At 36.4% G+C, this 26112-nt stretch overlaps 1 protein-coding gene across 2 annotated transcripts in view; it reads right to left on the bottom strand.

Annotated features, from left to right (window-relative positions):
- Window positions 1–1980: 1980 nt before the first annotated feature.
- Window positions 1981–26112, bottom strand: part of exoc5.L (exocyst complex component 5 L homeolog) — a 26100-nt gene continuing 1968 nt past the window's right edge. For both annotated transcript variants that reach the window (NM_001092263.1, XM_018228896.2), the window contains 17 exon segments: window positions 1981–3055; window positions 5054–5269; window positions 5366–5474; window positions 5918–6004; window positions 7205–7325; window positions 8146–8254; window positions 11115–11262; window positions 12462–12671; window positions 14899–14981; window positions 16040–16180; window positions 16280–16324; window positions 16670–16779; window positions 16867–16895; window positions 17309–17373; window positions 18372–18566; window positions 21924–22071; window positions 25441–25535. In NM_001092263.1, coding sequence (NP_001085732.1) covers window positions 2867–3055; window positions 5054–5269; window positions 5366–5474; window positions 5918–6004; window positions 7205–7325; window positions 8146–8254; window positions 11115–11262; window positions 12462–12671; window positions 14899–14981; window positions 16040–16180; window positions 16280–16324; window positions 16670–16779; window positions 16867–16895; window positions 17309–17373; window positions 18372–18566; window positions 21924–22071; window positions 25441–25535 — 2100 coding nt within the window. In that variant the 3' untranslated portion in view covers window positions 1981–2866.

The raw sequence follows: 26112 nt of genomic DNA, 5'->3' as shown, positions 1-26112 counted from the left end.
ATATGACTGAATCCTTCTGCCCCTCCAAAACGAATTTGAATATGCAAATTAGGAGCCGGGAGGGAAATCTTGTGACTTTTTATCACAAAACAAGGAAATAAAAAATGTTTCCCCTTTCCACCCCTAATTTGCATATGTAAATTAGGATTCTGAATCGGTTCGCTTTTCGGCTGAATCTTTTGCGAAGGATTCGGGGGTTCGGCCGAATCCAAAATAGTGGATTCGGTGCATCCCTAATAGATATTGAAAATTTTTGTTTTATTATTCACATCCATAAATTTTACCTTAAATTCAATAGTGGCAACAAATTTATATTGATAAATAACCCCCCCAAAGTGTAATTGTTGCAAGACAAAGCTACTGTGTAAATTACCTTCACAAATTGATAGTACACGACTTACATTCTGTTTATAATTTAGGGGGTTGTTCATCTTTGAGTTAACTATTCATATGATGTAGAGTGCGATATTCTGAGACAATCTGCAATTGGTTTTCATTTTTATTAATTGTGATTTTTGAGTTATTTAGCTTTTTATTCAGCAGCTCTTAAGTTTGTAATTTCAGCAATCCAGTTGCTAGGGTCCAAATCAACCTAGCAACCACTCACTGATTTGAATAGGAGACTGAAATATGAATAGGAGATGACCTGAATAGAAAGAGGAGTAATACAAAGTAGCAATAACAATTAATATGTAGCCTTACAGAGCATTTGCTTTTTTAAATCAGATCAATAAGCTGGAAAAAAAAGTCAGAAGCAGAAGGCAAATAATTCAAATAATATAAAAATGAGAAAATGAAGGCCAGTGGACTATTTGCTTAGAATTAGCAATTCTATAATATACTAAAAGTTAACTTAAAGGTGAACCACATTTTAAGTGCAATGCCATAGGGTTGGAGTTGTAGCCTACAATAAATGTGCCCTACTGGGGCCAAATAACGCCCAGTTTCCTTCCAACCCTTATGCTCACTACCAAATAGAAGAAGCAAACCATACACTCCTGCACTTTTCAAATGAGATTCAGCTTTGATTCAACCTTTTAGCATATTAATAAAGGCAAACACACACCAATGGATGTTTAAACCTTTCTGCACATTCAACTGTAAAATACTGCAAAAAGTTAAGTTTCGTTATTAATATAGTGTGCAAATGTAAAGCAAATTTGGCTAGGAGGACTTTGCAGATTCACCATTTATAAACCGTTAAAAAATATTAGCGACGACACAGATCCTGCTGCTGAGAGCTGAAATAAGATCCGTAGTTATTAAGAAACACATACGAGTTACACACCTTGTGCTTTTCTATAGCTGTTGTAATCCTGGAGAATTCAAACAAGAGGGCACATTATGCCAAATATAATTATACATTAAGTAGTTTGTATTTAATAATCATTATTTCTTAATATTTACAATTCACAGGTTCAAATAATTTCTAAAGCCAATAGCAACATATCATACATTATGAGGGTTATTTACTAAACTCTGAATGAAATCACAAAAAAATTGTGTTTTTTTTATATAAAAACTGACTTTTATAAATCATGAATTTTTCGGAATTTATTAAACCCCAATAATGGAAAAGTCCGAATCAGAAAATCTGGCATTTTAGACCTGTCGAGGTTGCATATAAGTCAATGGGAGAAGTCCCAATGATTTTTTGATGTGCGCTGGGTTTCGTGTAATACCCGAATTTTTTGGGCAAAAATCAGAGTTTTCGGATGAAAAATCTGAAAAATTTGTGAAAAATTGGATGAAAAATCGGAAAAAATCAGATTTTTTACCGCAAAGCTAATTTTCAGGGAAGATGTAATAATAAATAAGAAGTTTGTAGCAGAAAATATTGAGATAAATTCTGACTTTGATAAATAACCCCCTAAGTGTGTGTTAACCAGAGTTAAGGTGTGGTATGTTTTAAACATCTACCTTAAAGAAGATCACATTGCCTGGTTTAACAAGGAAAACCTCATAGAATATCCACAAATGCACTATTCCTAAAACATGTTTATTTTATATACATTTTAAAATACAAATCAGTTGCGTTTGAAAATGTGCAAGACACACAGGGATGTCTGTATACATGTATAATCTGGACAATACTTATAGAGTCACACTTATAGACAAGACTTTTGGGTCTCCACTGGCGTATTATGTGCAATGCAAGGATTTCAATGAAAAGAATGGCGCTAATTCTGGTTATGTACAAATAAATTAGAGATTTTAGATGATACTGCATAAAGAAAACAATTCTGGCAAAATATTGTGGCAGCCTGAAAGTGTGTTGAAAAGCTAAGCGCAGCTCACAAATAAAGTCCAAATAAAAACAATAACATTCATATATTTCAAAAAGGGGGATACTGTAGTAGTTATTATATAAAAGAAGCAGCTTATGTGTCTCCCCCTCCCTCACAAGACCACAGAAAGAGAAATGTAAGGATAGTTAGCCTCTAAGTTACATTACTGCATCTCTAAACCCAGGCAACCGCAGCTTAACAACATTAAAAATAATCTTTACTTGCCCATTTTATAAAAGCAGCACTGGCACAGTATTGTTTGAACACATAATCACACGGCATATATGGAGTGTCTACACTGAAGTATGCTTTCCAGTACAAAAAGAAATGCTCTTTCAAAGAAGGAGGCAAAGGATTTTGCGTGTTAAAAAGAAAATATAGAACGCTTTGCCCCACTTTCCGGACAGTAAAAATGGGAAGCATAATAGATACTATGAATATGGCTGTCATTGTTCTGCCCACCTGTCACTGCCAAGTAGAGAGTTAAGCAAGTTCTATGTACAAAGGAGAAACTCCATATGCATTCTCATAGCCATGGACTGGCAGTGATATATACAGATGATCTGCCGGTAAAGTATTCAGCTGAAGTGTCGAGCAAGGCGGGCAGGTCTGTAGTCTGCTCGCAGCTGCACAAAGGAATGTAGGATATTCTTGTCTAGGTTAGCAAGCTGTTCCCCTGAGCAAACTTGCTTTAAGTTGTCAGGGGCCACCACCAGGAGGTTGCAAAGCGAGTGAAGAGTGTCAAACAGTTGCAATACTAGTGGAATCTGAAAGAAAAGTTAGAATACAATAAGCATCACATCTTGGGAATATTTAGCATTTGGCATATTCAAACAATATACTAGACTCACAGATCTACATTCTGGAGCTGGATCAAAGTGCAGACTTCTTAGGAGAATAACACTTCCTATCTCAAGACACACAATATGGAATATGGACTATATAGAGTCTTCTGCACTAAGGACAGTTACACTAAGGTAAGTAAGATGCCAGTACAAGACTTTTACCCCAGACAGGGGCATTTTTTACCTATAAGGTGCTTCAGCCTGGGGAAAAGCACTGCAAATTAATTCACTGAGGGGTGCCTATTGTATTGGCACCACCCAATAAATTGGGCTTTTCTTGTCCTTAATACTAAGACATATTGAGCATTTGTATGCATCATTTGTTTTTCATGTGCAATGGTCGCAGAAACAGCTTTTACCATTCAAACTCAATATAAAAAAAAAAATAGACCTCCCATTGTGCATTCAAACTCAAGCAAACAAATTTTACCTGGCAGAACAAATTCCTTCAGCCATCAGTATACAAGCATAAGTATAAGTAGCATAAGTCAATTGTTTGCATTTTAGAAAAAGTTAGGTTGATGGAGCATTATAGAAATAAAGCTCTTAGGACCTGGATTTTCAAGATAAGGGATTTTTCCATTACATTTAAACATGTTAAACAGAAAGCTCCATATTACAGGAAGGATACTAATTCTAAAAAATGATTTACTTTTTATCTGTAATAATAAAACAGTACCTTGTACTTGATGGTATCTAAGCTGCATGCATCTGTATTGATTGCAAAATTATTCTATTGGGTTTAATTATTGTTTAAATGGGTTTTTTTTAGCAGATGTAAGGTATGGTAATCCAAATAATGGAAAGATCCCTTATCTGGAAAACCCCAGGACCAAGCATTATATACAAAATATCCAATAACTTTAGTGTCATAGAAGAAAATCAGTAAAAATTATTTTGGAGCTTTCAGTATAACCCTTTACAGATATCAGATCCCATACTTAAAAAATATAGATTAAAATGTTCTTAATTTTGGGTCCCCAGATGTGACTCCAAAAATTAGATCACATACCTGGGTGCTACGCTGAAAAAAGCTGCATTATCCATATTCCACTGAAAAAGGTGCACACCAGGATTTTTCAGTTTAAAACTCCATATTTATTAAATAAGTTTAAAACAGGAACCGGCCGTTCTGAAAAATCCTGGTGTGCACCTTTTTCAGTGGAATATATATATATATATATATATATATATATATATATATATATATATATTTGCGGTTCAGCAACATCTGGGGCCCTAAAGTTATGAAAAGTGGGTATTAATGAAAACGGATTATTAAAACATTACTGAAGTTTGTTGTTCTGGTTGTTTTTTTGAAGATAACATTTCCACTTAAATATTTTAAACCGTATTTTACATGCGAAACTCATCCCTTTATTAGCAATTCAGCAACAAAATAAAGGAACTGCATGATTAATATTAAAATGGTTTCAAAATGATTAATAGTAGAATGGATTATGGTTTTCTTAATTAGTTCCTGAAATGGCAAAATAATTTGTGATTTCCTTTTAACCTTGCCATTACTTGGCATAAATTATTTAGAAATGTCACTAAAAAGCAAATATTCTTTTCACAGCCCAGGATTAGATCTGCATTAACCCCAGCACAACGGCACAGAATTTCAAAGCCCCAAATTTGACCAATTATACACTAGTCAAACTGATTTTTCTTTTAACTTAGCCTCTCTTATTTCACTAGTGTACAAATAGAGTAGTCCAGCAGTACCCAAACTAGGGCTGGCCCACCCAATGAGAGCCAAAGGACTGGAAGAGGGCCAAGTCTGAAGGACATTACAAATAAAATTTAAGAGTGAATTCTCAGAAATTCTGTATAATGTGCATTAAATATTCTTTCAAAAACACTTCCTAGAGGAGTAAATAAGCAGACAGTGTGGAGACCACTGCCTATCTGGCAAACCTTGAAGTCCTTGGCACATCTCCTATATTCTGCGACATCACAAATTGCAAGCATGCCTCCCATTGAGCTGTATGAAAATTGCTGGAGATGCTCATAAATGAGACGATGGAAGCGCACACCCAGCTCCATAAGCACAGTGTCCACATTCTTTCCATCCATTGAGTTCCTTATCTTCTCCACTTGCTTTCGGACATAAAGGCAGACTTTCACACATGCCTAAAGAGAAAAAATGTGTTATTAGAAGCCACTGTACTAGTATTTTATAACCAATGTCAGTAGACCAATATCTTTCTGAACCTTAAATTCACTTACTGTAGTGTATTGGATTAATACATTGTTCTCATCTTCGGGTTTGAAATCGGTTTTCTTTTGCTCTGCTGCCAGTATTTGTTTCATTTGGCCAACCATGCAGTTTACTGTTCTGAAAACAAATAACAGAATCACCTATAATACAACTGCTTGCAGCATGGGTCAGAAATAAAACCATAACCAGAGAATTGATGGAAACATAAAATTTTAAGGCAAGGTTGAACCATAGCAGTTTAAACATAACCCTAACATTTAATGATGAAAGGTTAGGTCTGCTCTGGTCAAAGTTTTTTAACGAGCTGAATAAGAGGGATCCACATTGAAATAAACATTTAATTTGTAGCCATAAATGAAATTGTTTTCAGATTGACAGGGTCAGTTACAGGTAAGCATGCTGATGGAGGGGATATATTTTTGTGCAGAGCCTCGGAACACAAACGTTACATGATTAAAGCACCAATAAAAGAACAGTTACTACCTTCTCTTTAGAGAAGCAGTGTCATATTGATAAGAAGTATTTATAAAATATTGACTTTAGCTGAATAAATATTTTACCTGTCAATTCCAGTATCTAGTTTCACCTCCATTTGTTCTATTATTTCCTTTTTCTTCTGAAGACACTCAGTAAGTTTTGGGGAGGAACTGGGTATAGGAGAAACAGAAAAGGGGAAAATACTATTATAAAACTGGCAGTGTTGAAGTACACAAAACAAAAGAATTTCACTGGCATTTACAAACCCACAAATCAACCATGAATAACTACAGATACTTGTAATGCAGCTTCAGTTAATGTTGTTAACTATTTAATTTTTCCAAATTGTTCTAATTTTGAAATATACTCCACAGATGTGGCATAGGTAATGACTAGATCCACTGGGTCCATCTCTCTTACCTGCCACAGACTGCAAATGCTACAGTGCAGATTTCCAGGTTTATTCCATGGTCCACGTTGTGTCGCATGTTAAATGGTAACAATTCAAAGATCAAAGAAGCCATGGATAAAAGGGTAAAGCTGGCAATAAATGCAAATATCTGATCGATTCGTACGATTTTCGGACCGTGTGTGGAGAGTCCCGACATTTTTCGTCCCACGGAGATCGGTAGTTTGGTCGATTGGCCAGGTTAAAAGATTTGTCGGCTGCTGATAATATCTCTGCATGTATTGCTGATCGGACGGTTTTTAGTGGGAGACTGTCACCAGCTTTGGTTGGACATAACTTTCATACGATTGCTGTCAGAACATCGGCTGATATGTTCTTTTACTACTTTATTTGATCTGAATGGATAGTGGCAGGTCGGGAGTTGGGGAGGTCCGATCGTTTGAGGATTCATACGATCGGATCTTTGCATCTATGGTCAGCTTTAGACAACCCTGGTCAGTGGATACCTCGATCCTTTCCTCCACACTAACGGGGAGGTTTGACCCCTTATCTGCACAGTTAAGAAAATGGCTACAAATTCTAATAGGAGTGCCCTTTGGTGTCTATGATCTTTAGTGCTGCCTGAATGAATGTATCAGACCAAATGGTGTCAGGATGGTCTACAATGTGGAACTAACTCAATTTTCCTTAATTTGGGTAATAAATGAATCAACACCAAAAGGTTTCATACAGTGTCTTGTATTTGGTGGAAAACTAGAGGCTTGCCTCAGTCAGGCTGATAATGCTATATTGATTATGCTTTACTAAACCATACCCACTGTCTCTTTTGAAATAATAGAAGCCTTACTGCAATAGATCATGAAATATGTTTATTTCTTCCATTACCTCCCACTCTTCAGTTAAAAAAAACAGGAAGTAAATGCAAAAATCAAAACATAGTAGATACAAAATCAAATCTTACCTAATTAATGGCATGAGATGATCATTGAATTGTTTATCAAATAAATGGAAAATTGTATTGGCCTGATGCACAACATCAAAAAAATATAAATTGGCATTCTTAGAATCTGGAGATGGTATTGCTGAAAGAGAGGAATAAAACAGAAAAAAATTTAACCTTTGCTCCTTCCTGTGGACATCAGTTGTTTTCTCAGGCATCATATGCAGGACAAATATCAAAAGAGCCCTTTTATTGGAGAAAAACATCAATACAGCACCCAGTACACGTGTATTATACTTTCTTTGGAGACAAACTCCTGATTCTTTGCAAATTGTTTGCTTATAGGTCATCAGACTGTAGGCATCTTTATCCAAGCTCTGATTATTCAGCCACAAACCTAATGCCTTTTAGATAATTCACAATTATGGCCACAGAAATAAAAATCATGATTTTTAGAAATGACAAAGGCTTTTTTTTACAGTTAAGTATACATTTCATATAAATGCATATAGGGGTCTTTTACATTTTTTATGAACAGATTCTGTTGCTCATGGTGAGCATTTTTGCTTGAATTTGGCATAAATCTTGAAAGATCTTAAAATCCTGTCAAAAGTTTATGATCTAATCAATGATTTCAGTTGAATGGCGTATATAAAAAAAATTATATCCATGTACACTGTATTTTTGAATAAACTGAAGCCTTGCTTCCAAGGTGGTACTTTAGAACTTGCAGGGCATATGAACAACAATGCAGATATCAACACTCCTTGAGTTTGGCAACAGTTTGGTCTTGATGCAGCTGGTCAGTTGCCCAATTTAAATAAAGAATACTATGATAGCAATGTGCAAGTTAAAAAACTATCATCACAAGTGGCATGTATAGCTAGCTGTAGTGACCTTTTGCAATTTCTTTAGATATTTAGTAATCACTCACAAAAATAAACAAATAAATGAACCCTTACCTACTAAACCTATTTCCAAAGCATAATCGATATGCTCCATGCATAAATAATCCACAAGAATGGAAAATATTCTAAAAGCATTCTTTGGGAGATCTGATGGATCTGAAAGCTAAAAACAAAAAACGACAATATAATTGTGGTGTAGAGGAACAGTAAATCTGGGCTTGAAAAATTACATTACATCTCCAAAAAACAAACAAAAAAAAATACATTTTCTGGGCATATTACTGGTGCAAAGCAGCCTATTTCTAAGCATGCTGAAGGTAGTGGAAAAGTGTAGACAAGCGCCCACATGTGACAGATTAAACTTTCTGTTACGCATTAAAGGAAAACTATACCCCCCAGAATACTTAACCTACAGACGCCTAAAGTGGCCTATTATAGCGTCTTACCCAAATGGAATACATAAATATTTAATACACAAAAGCCATGAATATCTTGTAAATGATATCCTATAAACGGTGAGTTCTGATGTCATCAGTTATAAACGGTGAGTTCTGAGGTCATTTCTGTCACATGACTCACTGAAACTTGTGTATTATAATAAATAATGACCCCCAGTTGCAAAATATAAGGATATAAGAAGTTACCTCAGAGTTCCATGACCTGTACAAAAACCACTCGTTTTTATATGGTCATGAAACTCCTCGGTAACTTATAATATCCTTATATTTTACAAGACGGGGTACTTTATTCACTATATATCTCAGTAAATATTGCCCTTTTACATCTGTTACCTGGAGACACCATTTCATGCTCAGATCACCTGGTCAGATATAATGTAGCTAAAACTATAACAGGAAGAAGTGTAGGAGCAAAAGACAAGACTTTGTCTCATGTGACCTAACATGTATGTGTGCCCTTGGTTTGTTTGTGTGCATCGTGAATCGTAGGATACCAGGGTATTTAAAATGGCAATTTTCTATTAAGGATTACTCAATTGCACATGCTGCTAGAAAAATATATTTATAATATATATATAATGGGTTATTAAGATGAAGTAGAGATTTACATATGAGCTGTTTTATGCTATATATTGTTGGGGGGGGTATAGTTTTCCATTAAAGAGGCTAATTTAAGATTCAGACAAATCCTTAATTTTCGGTTGAACCAAATCTGTATTCTTGAAGTTATCTTTCTATACACTGGTATATCGTTTCTAGTCAACCAGGCAGTTTTACATCTGCCACTGTCCTTCCTTTCTATCTTTCAAGCTCTCATCTTTACTGTGTGTCCATATACCATCTGGATTAGGGGGGTAAATGCTGCCTCAACTGTGGAACCATTTACTCGGCTTGGAGCTAAAATGGCTGTCTCGCTTCAAGATCTGCTCCTCAGTAAAACACTTGGTAACTTAGCTTTATGAAATAGCTTTATTTATGACATTTATGAAAGCAATTTGATGAAGATCATTATTATCACAAAAAAAACTTTTGCTTTGCATGATTTAAAATAATTTTGAGGAACAACAAACACAAGTGCCTAAATAAGAAAAAAATGCAATTTCAGGCTTTTGCATAGACATTCCTCTCTTGCAGCATAGGATGACATAGTTGAAAGAAATAAAGAGATTAAAAAGGCCCCCCTGCCAAGGAATTTTAAGGCTTTAAACTTAATGATTCCTTAGACTACTAAAGCCTTTGACACACAGGGTGCTCAAAATTACCTCATGCGGTCTATCATTTAGCAAGTGCTTTTTGGGCTGAAAAACATTGAACTGCCTTCTGCTGAGTGCCTTCTGAAAAGGATTTTCTAATTTTATAACTCCTTCTCCTATGACTTCTTGTGCTGATGACACGTAGGTAGCTTTCAGAACCCAAAGTCACACCAATGTCACCTTTCATCTAGATAGTGTTTTTAGGCTGTAAATCATTTCAAATTAAAGTCAAAGGGAGCCAACAGGGCGCTTCTCAGCTCTGTGTTCTATCAGCCTAAAAACATAATAATCCCAAATGATCTATACAATTATTAGTCATGATAAATAAATAGATGTAACTCTCTATTAATTGGCCGTCACTGCCAAAGACTGTCACCTCTCCAGTCCATAATGAACACTGCTGCGAGGCTCATACACCTCAGCAACCGCTCCTCCTCTGCCATGCCACTCTGCCAATCCCTGCACTGGCTTCTGCTACCTTTCAGAATAAAATTAAACTAATGACCCTGACATTCAAAGCACTTCATAACTCTGCCCTGCCCTAAATCTGTGAACTCATCTCTAGATACTTACCCAACCGCTTACTATGCTCATTTACTAACCTGCTCCTCAACTCTTCCCTCATTACCTCCTCACATGTGCACATCCAAAGCTTTGTAAGGGCTGCACCCCTCCTCTGGATTTCTCTCCCACAGTCTGTCAGACTTTCTCCCAACTTTTCTGGTACCTTCTAAAGATCTCTTAAAACAAACTTATTTAGAGAAGCCTACCCTCACTCTGTTTTAGGGAAGCACCGAATCCACTATTTTGGATTCTGCGAAAACCCCGAATCCTTTGCAAAAGATTTGACCGAATACCAAACAGAATCCTAATTTGCATATGCAAATTAGGGATGGGAAGGGGTAAACATTCTTTACTTCCTTGTTTTGTAACAAAAAGTCAAGCGATTTCCCACTCCGTCCTTCATTTGCATATGCAAATTAGGATTCAGATTCGGTTCGGCCAGGCAGAAGGATTCAGCCGAATCTTGCTGAAAAAGGCTGAATCCTGAACCAAATCCTGGATTCGTGCACCCCTACTCTATTTAGCTATCAAATGCAATACTATATGCTACATCTCTCACCTGCTTATTCCTTATTCTCACCTTTTGTACAGGTACTGGTTGTTATGTTTATAACTCTGTATGTTCTATGTATGTAATTATTTTGATTTCTTTGTATAACCACATTTACTTTACAGCACTGCGCAATATGTTGGCACTCTAAAAATAGATGTTATTAATAAAATAATAATAATCTTTACTAAAACTCACTTTATGACATCTCTCAAAGGCATGCTTGGTTTCTTGCAACAGGTTAACCACCACTTCTTGTGATAAAAATGTCTCTCCATGTGTATCAATACTAGGTCCCAAAGGGAGGTTCGTACGCTGCCTTATCCTTTCCTTTAGATCTTGAATTCTACAGTGATTTAAAAACATGAAAAAATGTGTTAATTGTATTTTTATGATCCACAAAGTATAGAAGCTAATTAAGCAGCATTTCAGAGTGTGAGTGCACACACAGTTATAAAGATCCCTACAATTGCACATGGCAGTATACTTCTTTCCCATTCACAATGGTTCATTAAATAGTCAATATGGGCTTGTAAAAAGTTCAAATTACACATTACGTTCCCTTTTAAAAGCAACTAATCTTATACAGCACTTTCATGAAATTCCATATGCTTGTTCTTATTTTTTATAGTTAGTGTTAGAGGAAAAGCAATGCCTCAGTTCATGCTCAGGGTTATAGGGTACAAACCATGGGCAATTCAATGAATAGGGTTAAAGGAGAACCAAACCCTAGAAATGAATATGGTTAAACATGCCATATTGTAAATACTGCACTTAATAGTATAAGTTTTAGCTTCTCAATAGCAGCAATGATTCAGGACTTCAAACTTGTCGCAGGGGGGTCACCATCATGTAAAGTGTCTTCAACACTCACATGCTCAGTGGGCTCTGTGCAGCTGTTGAGAAGCTAAGCTTTTAGAGGGTGTTGCAAATTTACAAGCAGAAAATTAGGTTTGTCTGTAATATAAGCTGATGCTACAAGGCTTATTAAATTCTGGTGCTAATCGCACTTGTTTCTGAGCTGACGTAGTAATTATCTGTATTAAGTACTAATCAGCCTTATATCGTGACTTTTGTATTCTGTATATGCAGTATATTGTGAGTGGATCCCTAAGCTCAGTAAGTGACCGCAGTCCAGAGCATGTGTAGTGAATCAGCAGAAAAGAAGACAGGAGCTACTAGGGCATATTCAGAGGCACAGATCTTTTCTTTTTACTGAAGTCCAAAACATAATGTACAACATTTCTAGCCTACTTCTTTAGTTAGGCTTCACTTCTCCTTTAAATGCTCTGGAAGGCAATAAAACACTGCAGAACACCTAAAATGCACTTTGCATGTTGGTGTGTACCCGGTCTACAAAATAACAATAAATGTTCATTTTTCAGGACTGTTTCCTTCTTGCCTCGGTAACTTTATTGGTGATTGCTCAGGTTATGCTCTGAAAATTAGAAGGGAAGTTGGTTCCTTCAGTGCAACATGCTCAAAGTGTTCAAAATGTGCAGCTAATGTTATTTAATGTTTTGGTACGAGGCTAAATAAACTTACCCCCCACCTCCAATAGGTCTCTTCTGGTGATTTTTGGAGTCATAATAACGCTGTAAAATCACAGAACTTCGACTTCGCAAGTAGGCAGTTTCAACATCAATATAGTTCTCCAAGTAGCTGATGAAAATGGACTTGATCAGCTTTGACAAAAATGTCTGCTTGTCCGTTCCTAGATTGAACTCCATCAGTCTACTGGAGAGTCCTGTAGTTCTGTTTTAGGGGGAAAAAAAAGTTATAAATGGCCCTTGATCTACTGTACAATAAGGCAATTTGATGCATTCAAAACATAATATGTTATACATGCATAGCTGAAAACAAGTAAGCAGGCTAAGCATATTTCAATGGAAAAGATAAAGCTTCACAGAAAAGTTTATTGGGTACTGGGCTGCACTAGTCACTTGCCATGTTCCCAGTGTTAATATAAACAGCAGGTGCCCATAAAGTGGTCCGTTGCCAGCTTAATTTTTTTATATTCCATTAAGAAGAGTTAACAAGATGCAGGTAAAAATTGGGCACAACAGCAGCGTAATTGGAGCTAGCATACCATTACCCAGCCATCTATGATATTAAAAATTTTTTCAATGTTTGCCACCAGACAGGCTTATGAATAACAGGACCAGAAACACCCGTCTAGAAGATACTTTAAAAAGGATCACCCAAAAAAACATAATTCTAAGCAGCTTTCCAATATAAAAAAAGGAAAACTATCGCAAAAATAAAAATGTAATTTGAGATTCAATTCATGGAATGAAGAAACTTTCTAAATATAATAAGTTAAACATCCTATATAATTTCTGAAATAATCATGTTACTCTTCAATATCTCCCTCTCAGCAAACTGTGTCTCTACATGCAGTTGGAGACAAAGTCATAGTTTGATGGACAGTTACATTACAATACATTGGTGTCTCTGTGCTTAGACAATGGATTAGTTAACGTCAAAATAAGTCAACTCAAAGGTTGCATACAGACAGATTGCGGCGAGGGGTATACTGAAGACATTGTTTCAGAAATAGTAAAGAAAATGAATTGATTATATTTAGAAAGTTTCTCATTTCTATGAGATGAAACCTATATTCAGTTTTCATCTTCATGATAGTTCCCCTTTAACTAAACATTTTCAGTAGTTTTAAAGTAATTTGTAAATGTTTGTCCCTTAATACCACTGAGATATTGAAACAACATATACAGGCATTGGAAAGTTAGTTCGAATTTTCTTTCACTGACAAAAAAAGTTTTTAGGTGGGAATCCCCTTTAAAGCAAGGATATACAACCTGTATTAATCCCAATGTTGTATAGATGCAAATTCCAGCATTTTATGAGATAATTCAACAGCTGGAGTGTCTTCCTTGCAGAGACTGTTACAGTAAAATATAATGCTATTTTTAAAGATACTGAAATATAAGTTCTATTGGTAAAGGTAGCAAACAATGAAATATATAAACCATATTTACATAACTGCATATACAAGTAATGCTATATAAATATATAATACACAAAAGCCATGCATATCCTGTAAATTATATCCTTATAAACGGTGAGTTCTGATGTCATCAGTTATAAACGGTGAGTTCTGATCTTATTTCTGCCACATGACTCACTGAAACTTGTGTATTGTAATAAATAAAGTACCCCCTGCTGCAAAATATGAGGATATTAGAAGTTACCTCGGAGTCCCATGATCTGTATAAAAGCAATCGGCCTTCGGCCTCGTGTTTTTATATGGTCATGAAACTCCTCGGTAACTTATAATATTCTTATATTGTACAAGAGGGGGTACTTTATTCACTATATAATACACAAGAGCCATGAATATCCTGTAAATTATATCCTTATAAACAGTGACTAGTGATGTCATCAGTTATAAACGGTGAGTAGTGAGGTCATTTTTGTCAAATAATTCACTAAAACTGAAATTAGAAGTCACCTCAGAGTTCCATGACCTGTATAAAAACACTCGGGCCTCCGCCTTGTGCTTTAATATGGTCCTAGAACTCCTTAGTAGTAACCCTTGTTGGAAAATATGAGGATATTAGAAGTAACTTCGGAGTTCCATGACCATATAAAAGCACTAGGCCGAAATATCCTTATATTTTACAATAGGGGGTACTTTATTCACTATATACATGGCCACATTCAGCAGCATGGGATAAGCATTACCAAGTGGCCAGATATAATGCAATAAGGCAAAGCAAAGAAGTAATATGAGAACTCAAATGCATGATATAAAACCAAAATAAATATATGTTACGGTCTATATTTGTCAGGGTTAACATGTGCCTTCCGTATAAAAGGAAGTGAAAGAATTTATGGACAGAACTTTTTTCTGTGCATGACTGTACACTATCTTCTTTCCTTCACAGGTGGAAAAAACAGGAAGAGCATTCAAACTTGTATACATTTCTAACCTAAATGATTTAACTGGTATTGGAATTACCTTGTATACAGATCATAAAGACTCTTAAGGTATTGTTCAGCATCAGATTTTCTGCATTCATCCAGCTGCTCTTTAACACAGCTCTGAGACAAAGGAATAAAAATCTTAGCAAACTTCTTAAAACAAATTACCATCATCAGTAGCAATTGGACGCACTTTGTGTACAAACAGTAAATAACAGCTACATTCCTTTCATCCCTGAGAAGATGAAGAAACTCAGCAGCATACAAGAGACAGACCTCTTTCAGGAAACATTCCTAAAACCAATAAAGGGGGGTTTTGGGTACCTGGAGCATTAAAATCAGAATGTAAAACCAATAATTGATTGTGCTGTTATTTTGAGGCACTTTCAAAGTCCTCTTATGGAATGGGTTGGTTTAATGTGCTACATTTTAAAAAAACGTGCATTTGCGTGCCTAAAACTTTTCTGTGTGCCATTACTCTAAATTAGAGAGAACAGCAGATTTTTAATTCTTGGATGCCAAGGAGACGCAATAAGGATTGGGGTGTCCCTAGATTATGTAAAACTACTATCACCACCCCAACAGGATTCAGCAGCTGTAGATCAACATCTGGAGAGCCATGGGTGACCTGAACCTAGACTTAATGGGATATACAATTGAAGGGGTTGTTTACCTTGGAGTTAACTTTTACTGTAATAAAGGGAACATTTTGCAGTTGGTTTTTATTTGTGTTTTTTGAGTTATTTAGCTTTTTATACAGTAGCATTGAGCAATCTGGTTTCTAGGGATTAAAATACCCTAGCAACCATGCATTGATGTAAATGAGAGACTGGAATATGAATAGGAGGGGCCTGAATAGAACGACGAGTAATAAAAAGTAGCAATTACAGAATATTTGTTTTTTTTAGATGGGGGTCAGTGACCTCCATTTGAAAATTGGAAAGAATCAGAAGAAAAAAAACAAATACTATAAAAAACTATAAAAAAAATAAATGACAACCAATTGTAAAGTTGAATAGAATTGGCCATTCTATAACTTACTAAAAGTTAACTTGAAGGAGAACCATCCCTTTAAGACACAATAGTGAAGTTGTGCAGCAACTGCTCCAGAAAGTGTATTAGAAGCCTTTTCTATTTTTTGTTACATATATCTCCATCATAAAATGACATTTGCATACCTGAATCTTGACTTCAAAAATGTTTTGGATAAGCTTTGCCAAAACAATTTCTGGATTACTGAATACATCTCCAACTTCTCTATTGACACGTTGACACAACACAGCAGAGTTTTCAAATATGTCATATTTTAAATATGCCCCCTAAAAAAACAAACAAAAAAAAGCTTCCAATTTTTGTTCTTGTTTTGTTTTTAAGAAGCAATACAATGACTTGTTTAAAGAGATGGATAAAGATGTTACCTCTTGACACTGGTTTATATACACATCGACACAATGGGAATAGCCCTATGAAAATAAATATAAACATGGTTAAATAACACTAGCTCAATTATAGGTCATTATTAAAAAGAAACAGGTTAGTAAGTTAAACATTTGTATGCAAAAGCCAGTGTATACAATTTTAAGCTCAGTTCATACTGTCTGATTTCTTTAGCAGTCAAAATGTTAACTTAAAGAGACACCAAACTGGCTATTTAAGTATGCTGAAAAATATATATATTTTACACTCAGAATTCAAACATTCAAATTCAAAAGCATTAATTCTCAAAATGTTAAGAGGCCAGATTGCCTTTCATCTTTGGTCAGTGACCGTGGCCTAATCTTGCACCATACAAGGCGGATATACTGTACCTTGAAATGAAGTAAAACTGCAGCGACTTCTCTCATGCGGGATATTTCACCTCTTCTCTGTGCACTTGTGAATTCTTGAATCAGCTGGTGCTCCAAGTCGTGATATTTACCTAAACCAACCAAAATACAAAAGGTGGCTTTAACCCAATTGTAATTGGAGCAAAGTGTAATCAACGTTAAGTTAAAGGATTACTTACTTGCAATCTTTGATTTTACTTCTGCAAATCTGCAAAAAAGACAATTAACGGTAGGCATTATAAAATTTAGAAAAAAAAAGTCAATTTTAAAAACAGTAACACCACAAATTAAAGGGTTTTAAAGTCATTAATAGTCATATGAAAACGTTTGGGAACCCCCCTTAATTCTTTTGTTTATCATTGGCTAAGCTTTCAAAGTAGCAACTTCCTTTTAATATAGAACATGATCAGCCCTCCACCATGTAGGCCAGAAAAATTTCGGCCCTCTGTACCGCAGAAGTTGGACAGCACTGATTATAAACTATAGTAGCCTTTTTAAAAGCAAACACATAACTTTCACCAATACAGCAACAGTATATTAGATTTTACTTACTTTTGGTGTTACTGTTCCTTTAAAGAAATAAACCTAGACAGTAGAAGAAAAAAAAAAAAAAACACTGACCTGTCAAAGGGAAGCTCTTGGGCAATTAAATGGAGTTTCTGAATGATATCAGCTGCCTCTTTTATCTGGCAAAATAAACAAAGAACTAAAATTAAACTATCCCACAGAATGCGGTTTAGGTACATGGAGCATGTATTCAGCCAGCAGAAAAGCAACCAAAGTTTGTCCTGAGTGAATGGGTGGCAAATTCAGTGACTCTGTAGCAGAAAAATCACCTCATCTGCTGCATGACTTAGTCCTAATGTAAATAAGTATCTTATAGTTATACATTACTTGTATATGTTCCATTCACAAGAACACTGCTTGGCAGATTTATAGGAAAGGTTTAGGAAACGAGCCATATGGGTGCTTGATTAGGATTCTTGGGTTAAACTGTACTGTTAATTTAGATCAGGGGTTCTTAGATCTGGAAGCAAGCCCATTTATGGCCACAATTTTCTCCTAACATGATTACAGATATATTAAATTACTGTGGACACAAGGCTTTACTCCAATTTTTCCATTACTTTCCTTTAGGCCCCTTTCCCCATCCACTGCTTACACTTCCCAGGGGCCTGCTACAGATAAAGCTACAGACTTAATAGTATCCAACATATGGGAAATATGAAAACACAAACCAGGAACATTATGCCACAATGGCAACTGGAGTTACAGTACACAAGAAGTAAAATAGCAAACAGCGTTTTTTATTATCGGTATAAATAGGTGCACATGCATATGCATTCTAGAAGTACTAATCAAGCAAAGCCATTCAAGGGGGCCTTATGAACATGTTGAAGGAAGCTTAATACCAGCTCAACACCAAGGCGAACAATAGGAATAATTAAATGTGCTTTATATAAACTACACACAACCACAAAAACAGAATGAGAAATAAAATAAATGCTTTATCAGCACTCGGCAGGGTAATATTGTTAAATTACATCTGTGAGCAATTAAACGTTAATGAGTCCGCCTTTCAACTGCTGCAAGTGTGATCACAATAAGTCATGGCAACAGCCTGTAATTAGGGCAATGCTGCTTAAAGCTTGGAATCACTTGATGCCCTGCTGACAGCTCTTACCTTTTCAGGGTTGTTAAAAACATCAGACCGCAGTTCACCATCTAGAAACTCATTAAAATACGTCATCAGTTTCTCGGCCTCCACAGCACGTTGCCTGGGAGTGTTTACCCCCTCAAGCTGGTCACCAAGGTGACACACCTTAGTTGCCACATAACTGATGTGTTCATCAAGTTCTTGGAAATGCTGGAAAGCTACCTGGAAAATATAAAAAAAAGATATACATATATATTTAGAATTTGCAAACGCTGAGAATTAGCACCAAAAAAAACCAAAACAAAAAAAAAAAAAAACAATAGTCACTGAGTTTCCTGGAAAGCCATTCAATTGTAATAAGGTTATACAGCCATTGGAATGACCACAGCAGCCTAATCAACAAGCACGTATGGCAAAAATTAATAAAGCATGTTATATGCTGTCTATGCCACAAAAATGTACATGTTAAATGTGATTAGTCATGATTGAAAAGTTGAGTATTCACTTAATTTTAAATACAAGGAAACCTTATTTTGTTCCCTTAAGAAATTCAGATATCCACCATGAAAAGTAATTGGCTACACAACAGACAAACAAACTAGTCATGGATTATCTTATAAAATATTACTGCGCATGGTCACTAAATAGTCACTAAAAGTGCTCAGCAATAAATGTTACATTCTCTTGATCAGAGGGGGGCAAACTCAAAACCTCCACATTGTGTACTACAGCACTCTACAATACCAACAGTTTGAAGGACCCCCAAATATGACCATCATCCTTTAGATCACTTATTTTAGATCTGAGCCAAAGCTTATGCTCAAACGCAATCCTGACTTAGAGTTGTGAAAATGGTCAGGTCCCCAGATAGATTTCAAATGCTGGAATGAATGCCATATGCTCTACAGCTAAGCATATACCTCTTCTCCTTTAAATCTTGAGTGCCACCCAACATAATCTCCGCTCTTGGAACAAAGCTAAATGTAATAATGCTCTAGAATCAGCCTACCACAAAAATTTACCTCTGTAATCCCAATTTTGCTCCAGGGACTAGCATAGCAGATGGTCCTAAACAGAGATCCTCTCTGTGGAAGACTTCATTAACACTCCTACTGGAACAGTCTGGATTTTCCCTGAACTACAGCAAAAGGTTCCCCAAGCCAACCTTCAATTCAACAAATATATATAACTAAGGGATTTTCTTAGGTCTTATGTTCGAAAAAAGAAACACCATTGATGGTACTGCATTTGAAACATTGGCCAGACATGGCCTTGCCCAAAAAGGCCTGATCTCCAGGATTTATAACTTCTCATCAACCCAAACCCTGACCAATTGCCCTGCCACAGATATACCTGTATGTCTTAATGGAATACTGTACAGACACAGCCCATCACAGATGAAGAATGGGACTCTATTTGGCAGAACACTAAAAAGATGGTGTACTAGATAAAAGGAGCACATCTAAAAAACCATGACACATTGGGAGAACACACCAGAGAGACAATCCCTGCACTAACCACTCTCCCTCCTGCGTTAGAGGCTGCCAAGTGACAGTTACTGGTCATAAAGAAGCTACTCTCAATTAGTTTGCCAGCCACTACTTACTTTTCTACTGGGCAAACTGCTCATTGAAATATATAAAGATTCCCAAGCTTTAGCAAATCAAGTCTCAGCAGCAGCCTGGCTTGCACTGAACACTAAATAGAAACCAATAAAGAATGAACAGTAACAAGGAGTTGGAGTCCAGAGAAGGACATATTCAAAATAAGACTATCCCATTTCCTAGGTATATGTGCCATTTGGGAATGCAAGGGTTTGCAATGACCTACATTAGGTCTATAAATACTAGTTTCTGCCCAATGCTTAGTTCATGCTCCAAGCCACTTCTACGTGGGCATCATATTTGTTTACATCACCGCCCAGAACTATTGCGTTAGATTTAACAGGATCTAGTACATCGTTTTCATATACAGTGGATTCTGAGAAGACTCGAAATTCTTGAATTGCTCAACTCATAATTAACACTTACATTGGAAACAGGACTTTGGACAAGTTGTAACAAGTACTGTGCTGTAATGAGTTTCCATTCGGCCCAGACACAGCAACAATTTGTTTTTATTCTAAATATTTTTACAGTACTTGTATGGGAACTGTTATCCACAAAGCTTTGAATTAGTCCATTTTAAGCAAATAATTCTACTTTATGAATGATTTCCTTTTTCTATGTAATAAAACAGTACCTTGCACTGATTGTAACTAAGCTGAATCCATGCTAGTGGCAAAGCAGCTTTATTGGCTTCATTTAAAGGGACAGTATACACCACCTTGCAATATGAGCTGAATAAATAGGGCTTGTGCTGAACATACTTTTGGCCTATTGTTTTAATTAAGAAATATCTATGGTTTGTTATTTTTGTCACTAAACAAGAATATGAAGCCAGTTTTACTACTGGTCATTTCTGTCACTTCTGGTCGCAAAGAACGTTAAAGGAGCCGATAAAACAAATTATTAGTCCACTCCACTATGGAGAAAAGCAGAACGAGAATCCGGTCTTCAGCTGCTCTGAGTGCCTGCACATGGGTGGGTGCAGACAGACGCAGCGGGTTTTGGGGCCGAAGCATGAGATGCATTTCAAGCCAAAATCCATTGTGTCTGCCGGGACTGGACCGGGATTCAAAATAGGCCCTGGAATTCCCAGTACAGAGAGGACCAAACAGCCCCCACCAGCCCACTTAATAGTCACTTTCTATGGCATCTTACAGCAGCCCCTCTGGCATTTGCCAGAACCCACAGATTGCCAGTCCAGGCCTGGTGTCTGCCTGCACCCAAGCCGAGGCAATGTATTCAGGTGCAGGCAAATCGAGCAGCATCGGTCTGTGTTTCTCTGGCACTAGCCTTAAGCTCCCCATACACGCAAAGATTTCTCTTGCCGAACGACAGATTTTAGCGAAGTCCGACCAATCCTTCAAAATTATCATGCGGTTAGTGGGATTCGAACGATCAAACATCTTATGATTTTTCGGCCGACATCTGTCAGGAAATTGATCGGCCAGGTTAAAGAATCTTTATCGGTCCCAGTGCAATCTATCTATGTTTGCAGAGCCAAGCAGACAGCTACCCTTTGTTTTCCTGGCAAATTGGTCTTTTTAGTTGATGGACAATTCATATGATCGTTTCGAGATAATTGTGGTCTCACGATGACGTTTGGATCTTTTAAAAAATCTTTACATCTATGCCCAGCTTTAGTTAACTGCTCAAAGTCTGCTGCTTAGATAAGGGAGAGGTTAGTTTGTTTAAAGGTACAAGGTGGATAGAGAGCTCTGAACAAATTGCCCTCTTTATAAATAAAGGGGGAGTGGGGTCCAGTGAACATAGCCCAACTTTCAAATTGCAGATTTAATTGAATGGTAAACAAAAAAAAATAGGAAAGTATGTGAACATTATTAACAAAGGCATGGTGATCCAAATTACAGAAAGATCCATTATTCAGAATGCCCCAGGTTCCAAGCATTCTTAATAATGGATTCCATACCTGTAATATTTTAAAATGTACTGTGCAACTGCCTTCCCCAGTTACCTGGTTACTCTTCTGAAGCTCTTGCACTTTCCTGGCAAATTCCTTTGCTTCTTTCTGGCACTGATGCTCTAATTTCTCCACTTTCCTTTGAATTCGTTCATCCATTAACTTAAGTTCTTCAATATGATTAACAAACTGTTCCAGTAATCTATAAAGATCAATACAAAACAAAGTTATAATGGAAAAATAGACCGAATGGTTTTATTAACATTTTAATATCAATTAGCACATTACTTCAAGGTCTGTGTAGGTAAAGCAAAACAAACAAACCCCGCTTTTCTAAACAAAGGAGATCTTACTAAAAACACCCCCAAATCATTATCTAAAACTCTCTGCAACAATGCCACAAATGCAATATTGTACCGCATAAAAACGCTGAACAGTTGCAATGTTTATAATATACATTTAAATGTATATGCATGCATATTTTTATTTATATGGCACTATTTCCGTATGCAGTACAGTACAGCAGAACAATAAATAATAAAAAACAGTTACATTAAAAAATTAAGAGCAAATGTTAGATTGTAAACTCTATGGGGCTTGTCTCACTAAGTGGAATCTAATCTAAATATCACATACGTACTTCCCCCAGTGAAAGAACAAGCACAATCCATTTGGTTTGCACTAAAGTAAGGTCTGCTAAACCACTTCCCACAAAAAGAAGTACTATGAACATTAAGTCTGAGCCTCTGGCTACCACATACCTTTTAAGGGCACACAGGCAGATTCAGGGAGATTTAGACGCCTGGCGACTAATCGCCTCTTCTGCGGGGCGACAATCTCCATGAACTGCCTTTTTCCTGCCTTCCGCCTGCTTGAATGAGAAAACACCAGCGCAATGCACTCGTGGGCTTCGATTTCCGAAATTGCCCGAAGTAGTCGGGCAATTTCAGAAATCGAAGCGCCGCGAGTTCGGGGAGATTGCCGCCCCGCAGAAGAGGCGATTAGTCGCCAGGCGACTAAATCTCCTGGAATCTGCGCCTACCCTAAAGAAGTTGTTCGCCTTCCAACACTTTTTTCAGTTCAGTTAGTTTCAGATAGTTGACCAAAAATAAATACTTTTTTTTCAATTACTTTCGATCTGTAACTGTTTCTCTAATATAGAAGTTTAAAGTTCTAAATTGATACATATAGTTGATACATTTCTAATCTCGATCATTGAGCTGCCATACTGAACAGAAACGTTATGCACCGGGTTGGGTACCCACAGAATACCCGCTCAGTGGTCGGGTTTGGTCAGAAAATCTCTGATTCCCTGACCTTGTGGGCAGTCTGCGGGTAACCCACCTGACTTGCCTCTCCCACTCTCCCCTCTTCTGATTGGACCCTAATGAAGGACTTTAATGTTAGACTTTAGACTTCAATTTTGGAAAAAAAAAAAAAAAAGAATTGAAAGTAATTGGAAAAAGTCTTTATTGCTGGTGAACAGTCTGAAAACAACGGAACTGAAAAAAAGTGTTTGGAAGGTGAACAATCCCTTTAAGTTCCAAAAATGCAGCCAAGTAGAGGGCATATTCCTGGGGTGCATGCCTAATCTTTTAAATACATTAATAAGTACATTAATTATCCACAGATGTCAGTGGGACTAGGGGTCCATGCTCCAACAGCTGCCTGACTAGGAGGAAATAAACAAATCATTAGAAGGAAACCTGAATCTCAGTAAGGTTAGCATATTTAGAGCTCTAATATGCTACCAACCACATGTGAATAGCCAAACTGCAGAAATCAACAGGCATGCATTTCACATTGTACTGCACATTTAACATTGCACATTGAAATGGCCTGATAAAATAGCCAATATAGGAAAAACACACTCCTTATTTTGCAAACAAAATGTTCAAGCCACAGAGTATTTAGTACTATATGGTAATTCTGTATATATTTCAGCATAATAAATGTATTTAACCTTTGATTACAGGGACTGACAACAAAACGGTAAAGCTGCATACATAAATTAACAACGCATATTTAAAACAATAAGACCCATCCACATCAAAGGCTTATTTGGCGGCTTATCAAGGAAAAGAGCAGACAATTCGATGCATAAAATGTTCCATCACAGAGGCAAAATTGGGAAAAGTAGAACGATGTAACAATGCACAATGAATATGCAGCATTACAACAAGTAAAATTGGTTTCTTCTACAGATCCTTACTGCACTATACAGTTTCCCAGCCATTTCACTAAAATGTCACTAACTGTACCAAGAGGTCTTGTTAGAACAAGTCACTGATAATAGTAAAAATGAGTTTCAGACAACATACAAGGACAAGAAAAAGTAAATATCCACAAAATTTTACTTCTTTGGGACTATTTTGACAATCAGTCCCACTTTAGTGCCCAAGGAGATGTGTATTCCAGGTTTATGCACGGTCATTTACATTGTGGTTACTTGTGTTTTTAGTATTCAAAAATAAATTAAATACCCAAGTATTTAATGACATAGAGGCCCCAAAAATATTTATATAAACACAGTAATCCCAGCGCGGAAAAAGAAATTAGAAAAAAAAAACAAAGAAGGAAAAGCTTAAAGGAACAGTAACACCAAACACTGAAAAAGTTTTAAAGTAATTAAAATAGAATTTACTGCTTCAGAAACACAACTTTAGTTTATATAAACTTTGGGGGAACAAATGGGGACAGCAATTCAAGACGCAGGTTGCATAGCAGATAATAGATGCACTCTGCAGAATACTATTGTACTCTACTACAGAGCGTACCTGTTATCTGCTTAGTAACCTGTGCCTTTTCTCCTTTTTCATCTTAAATGGCTGCCCCCATGGCTACATAGCAGCTTGTTTATATAAACTATTGTAGTGTTTCTAAAGCAAACAGTTAACTTTTCCCAATATGGGGCAACAGTACATGATATTTTAATTACTTTGAAATGCTTTGCTTTTTTGGTGTTACTTTTCCTTTAAAGCAGTGAAAGTCATACAAGAGTGACTGGGGATGAGATTGATGCTAGTAAAGCAAACACAAGAAAATATGGCAATGAAAACGGTTAAGCAGCTAGTGAAACCGTTGATGTAGATAGACCTCAGAACATTCACAGACACTGACTGGGGGAATAAGGAAAAAGCTACTTCATGTCTGCACTAGTATTCAGCTATGAAAACATCTGCCTTTAATAGATAATTACTCTTCTGCCATGCACTCAGCTTGTAGTTTCTACCCTGGTCGTACTATTTCAGCTCTCTATTCATAACAGTGATAAAACATGCTAAAATCCACAACCCACACGTTATCAGATAGTATTCAGTGAATGTCTGATCTCTGACACAACAAAAGGATTTTTAGACATTTGATGCAGATCTACCTATGGGAGATTTATTGACTCACGCCCCACAAAAAGCTGTTAAGACATATGGTTATATGCATTCTGTGTTTTGTTCTACTGTGCTCCACTGCTCTGCAAAATTCTCAGGTGCTCTGGAACTTTTAACCATCATAATAAAAGTTTATATTCTAAATAATGATTAGTAACTTATGCAGGCTTGCTTGCCAGATTTACCTTTTAGGATCAAATGATTCCACTCCTCCTCTTGATCCTCCCCCTGGTGTTCTCCATGCCAGACGCTCAATATATTCATCTGCAACAAACGGCTCCTAAAACCCCAAACAAATGCTCAACATAAGAATGTTAAAAAAGAAAGCAATAATACAGCAGGGAGTTATTTAAAGGGGTTGCTCGCCTTGGAGTTAACTGATAGTATGATGTAGAGAGACAATTTGCAATTGGTTTTCCTTTTATTATTATTATTTGTGTTTTTTTACTTATTTAGCCTTTTATTCAGCAGCTGCAGTTTGCAATTTCAGCAAACTGGTTGCTAGGGTGCAAATAACTAGCAACCATGCACTTTTTTGAATAAGAGACTGGAATATGAATAGGAGAATATATAAATATTTTAATTACTTTAAAACATTTTCATTTTTTGGTGTTACTGTTCATTTAATATACTAATGTATTTTCCATGTTGATTGAAAGAAACACAACATACAGGGCATTTGATCAGTGCCTTTGGTATTTCTAAAACAAAATCAAAGTTAAACTGCATAAACCAAAAACAATTGGAAAACCGAAAACAACTTATTTGTTAATTGAACCCGACATATAGCTGTAGAATAACTGTTAAATACAATTCACATTCTGTCATATGCTCCTTCATAGAAGCTTTACGTTTAA

Source organism: Xenopus laevis, chromosome 8L (assembly GCF_017654675.1).
Source record: "Xenopus laevis strain J_2021 chromosome 8L, Xenopus_laevis_v10.1, whole genome shotgun sequence".
Classification (NCBI taxonomy): Eukaryota; Metazoa; Chordata; class Amphibia; order Anura; family Pipidae; genus Xenopus; species Xenopus laevis.
This window is presented reverse-complemented; position numbering and strand designations above follow the sequence as displayed.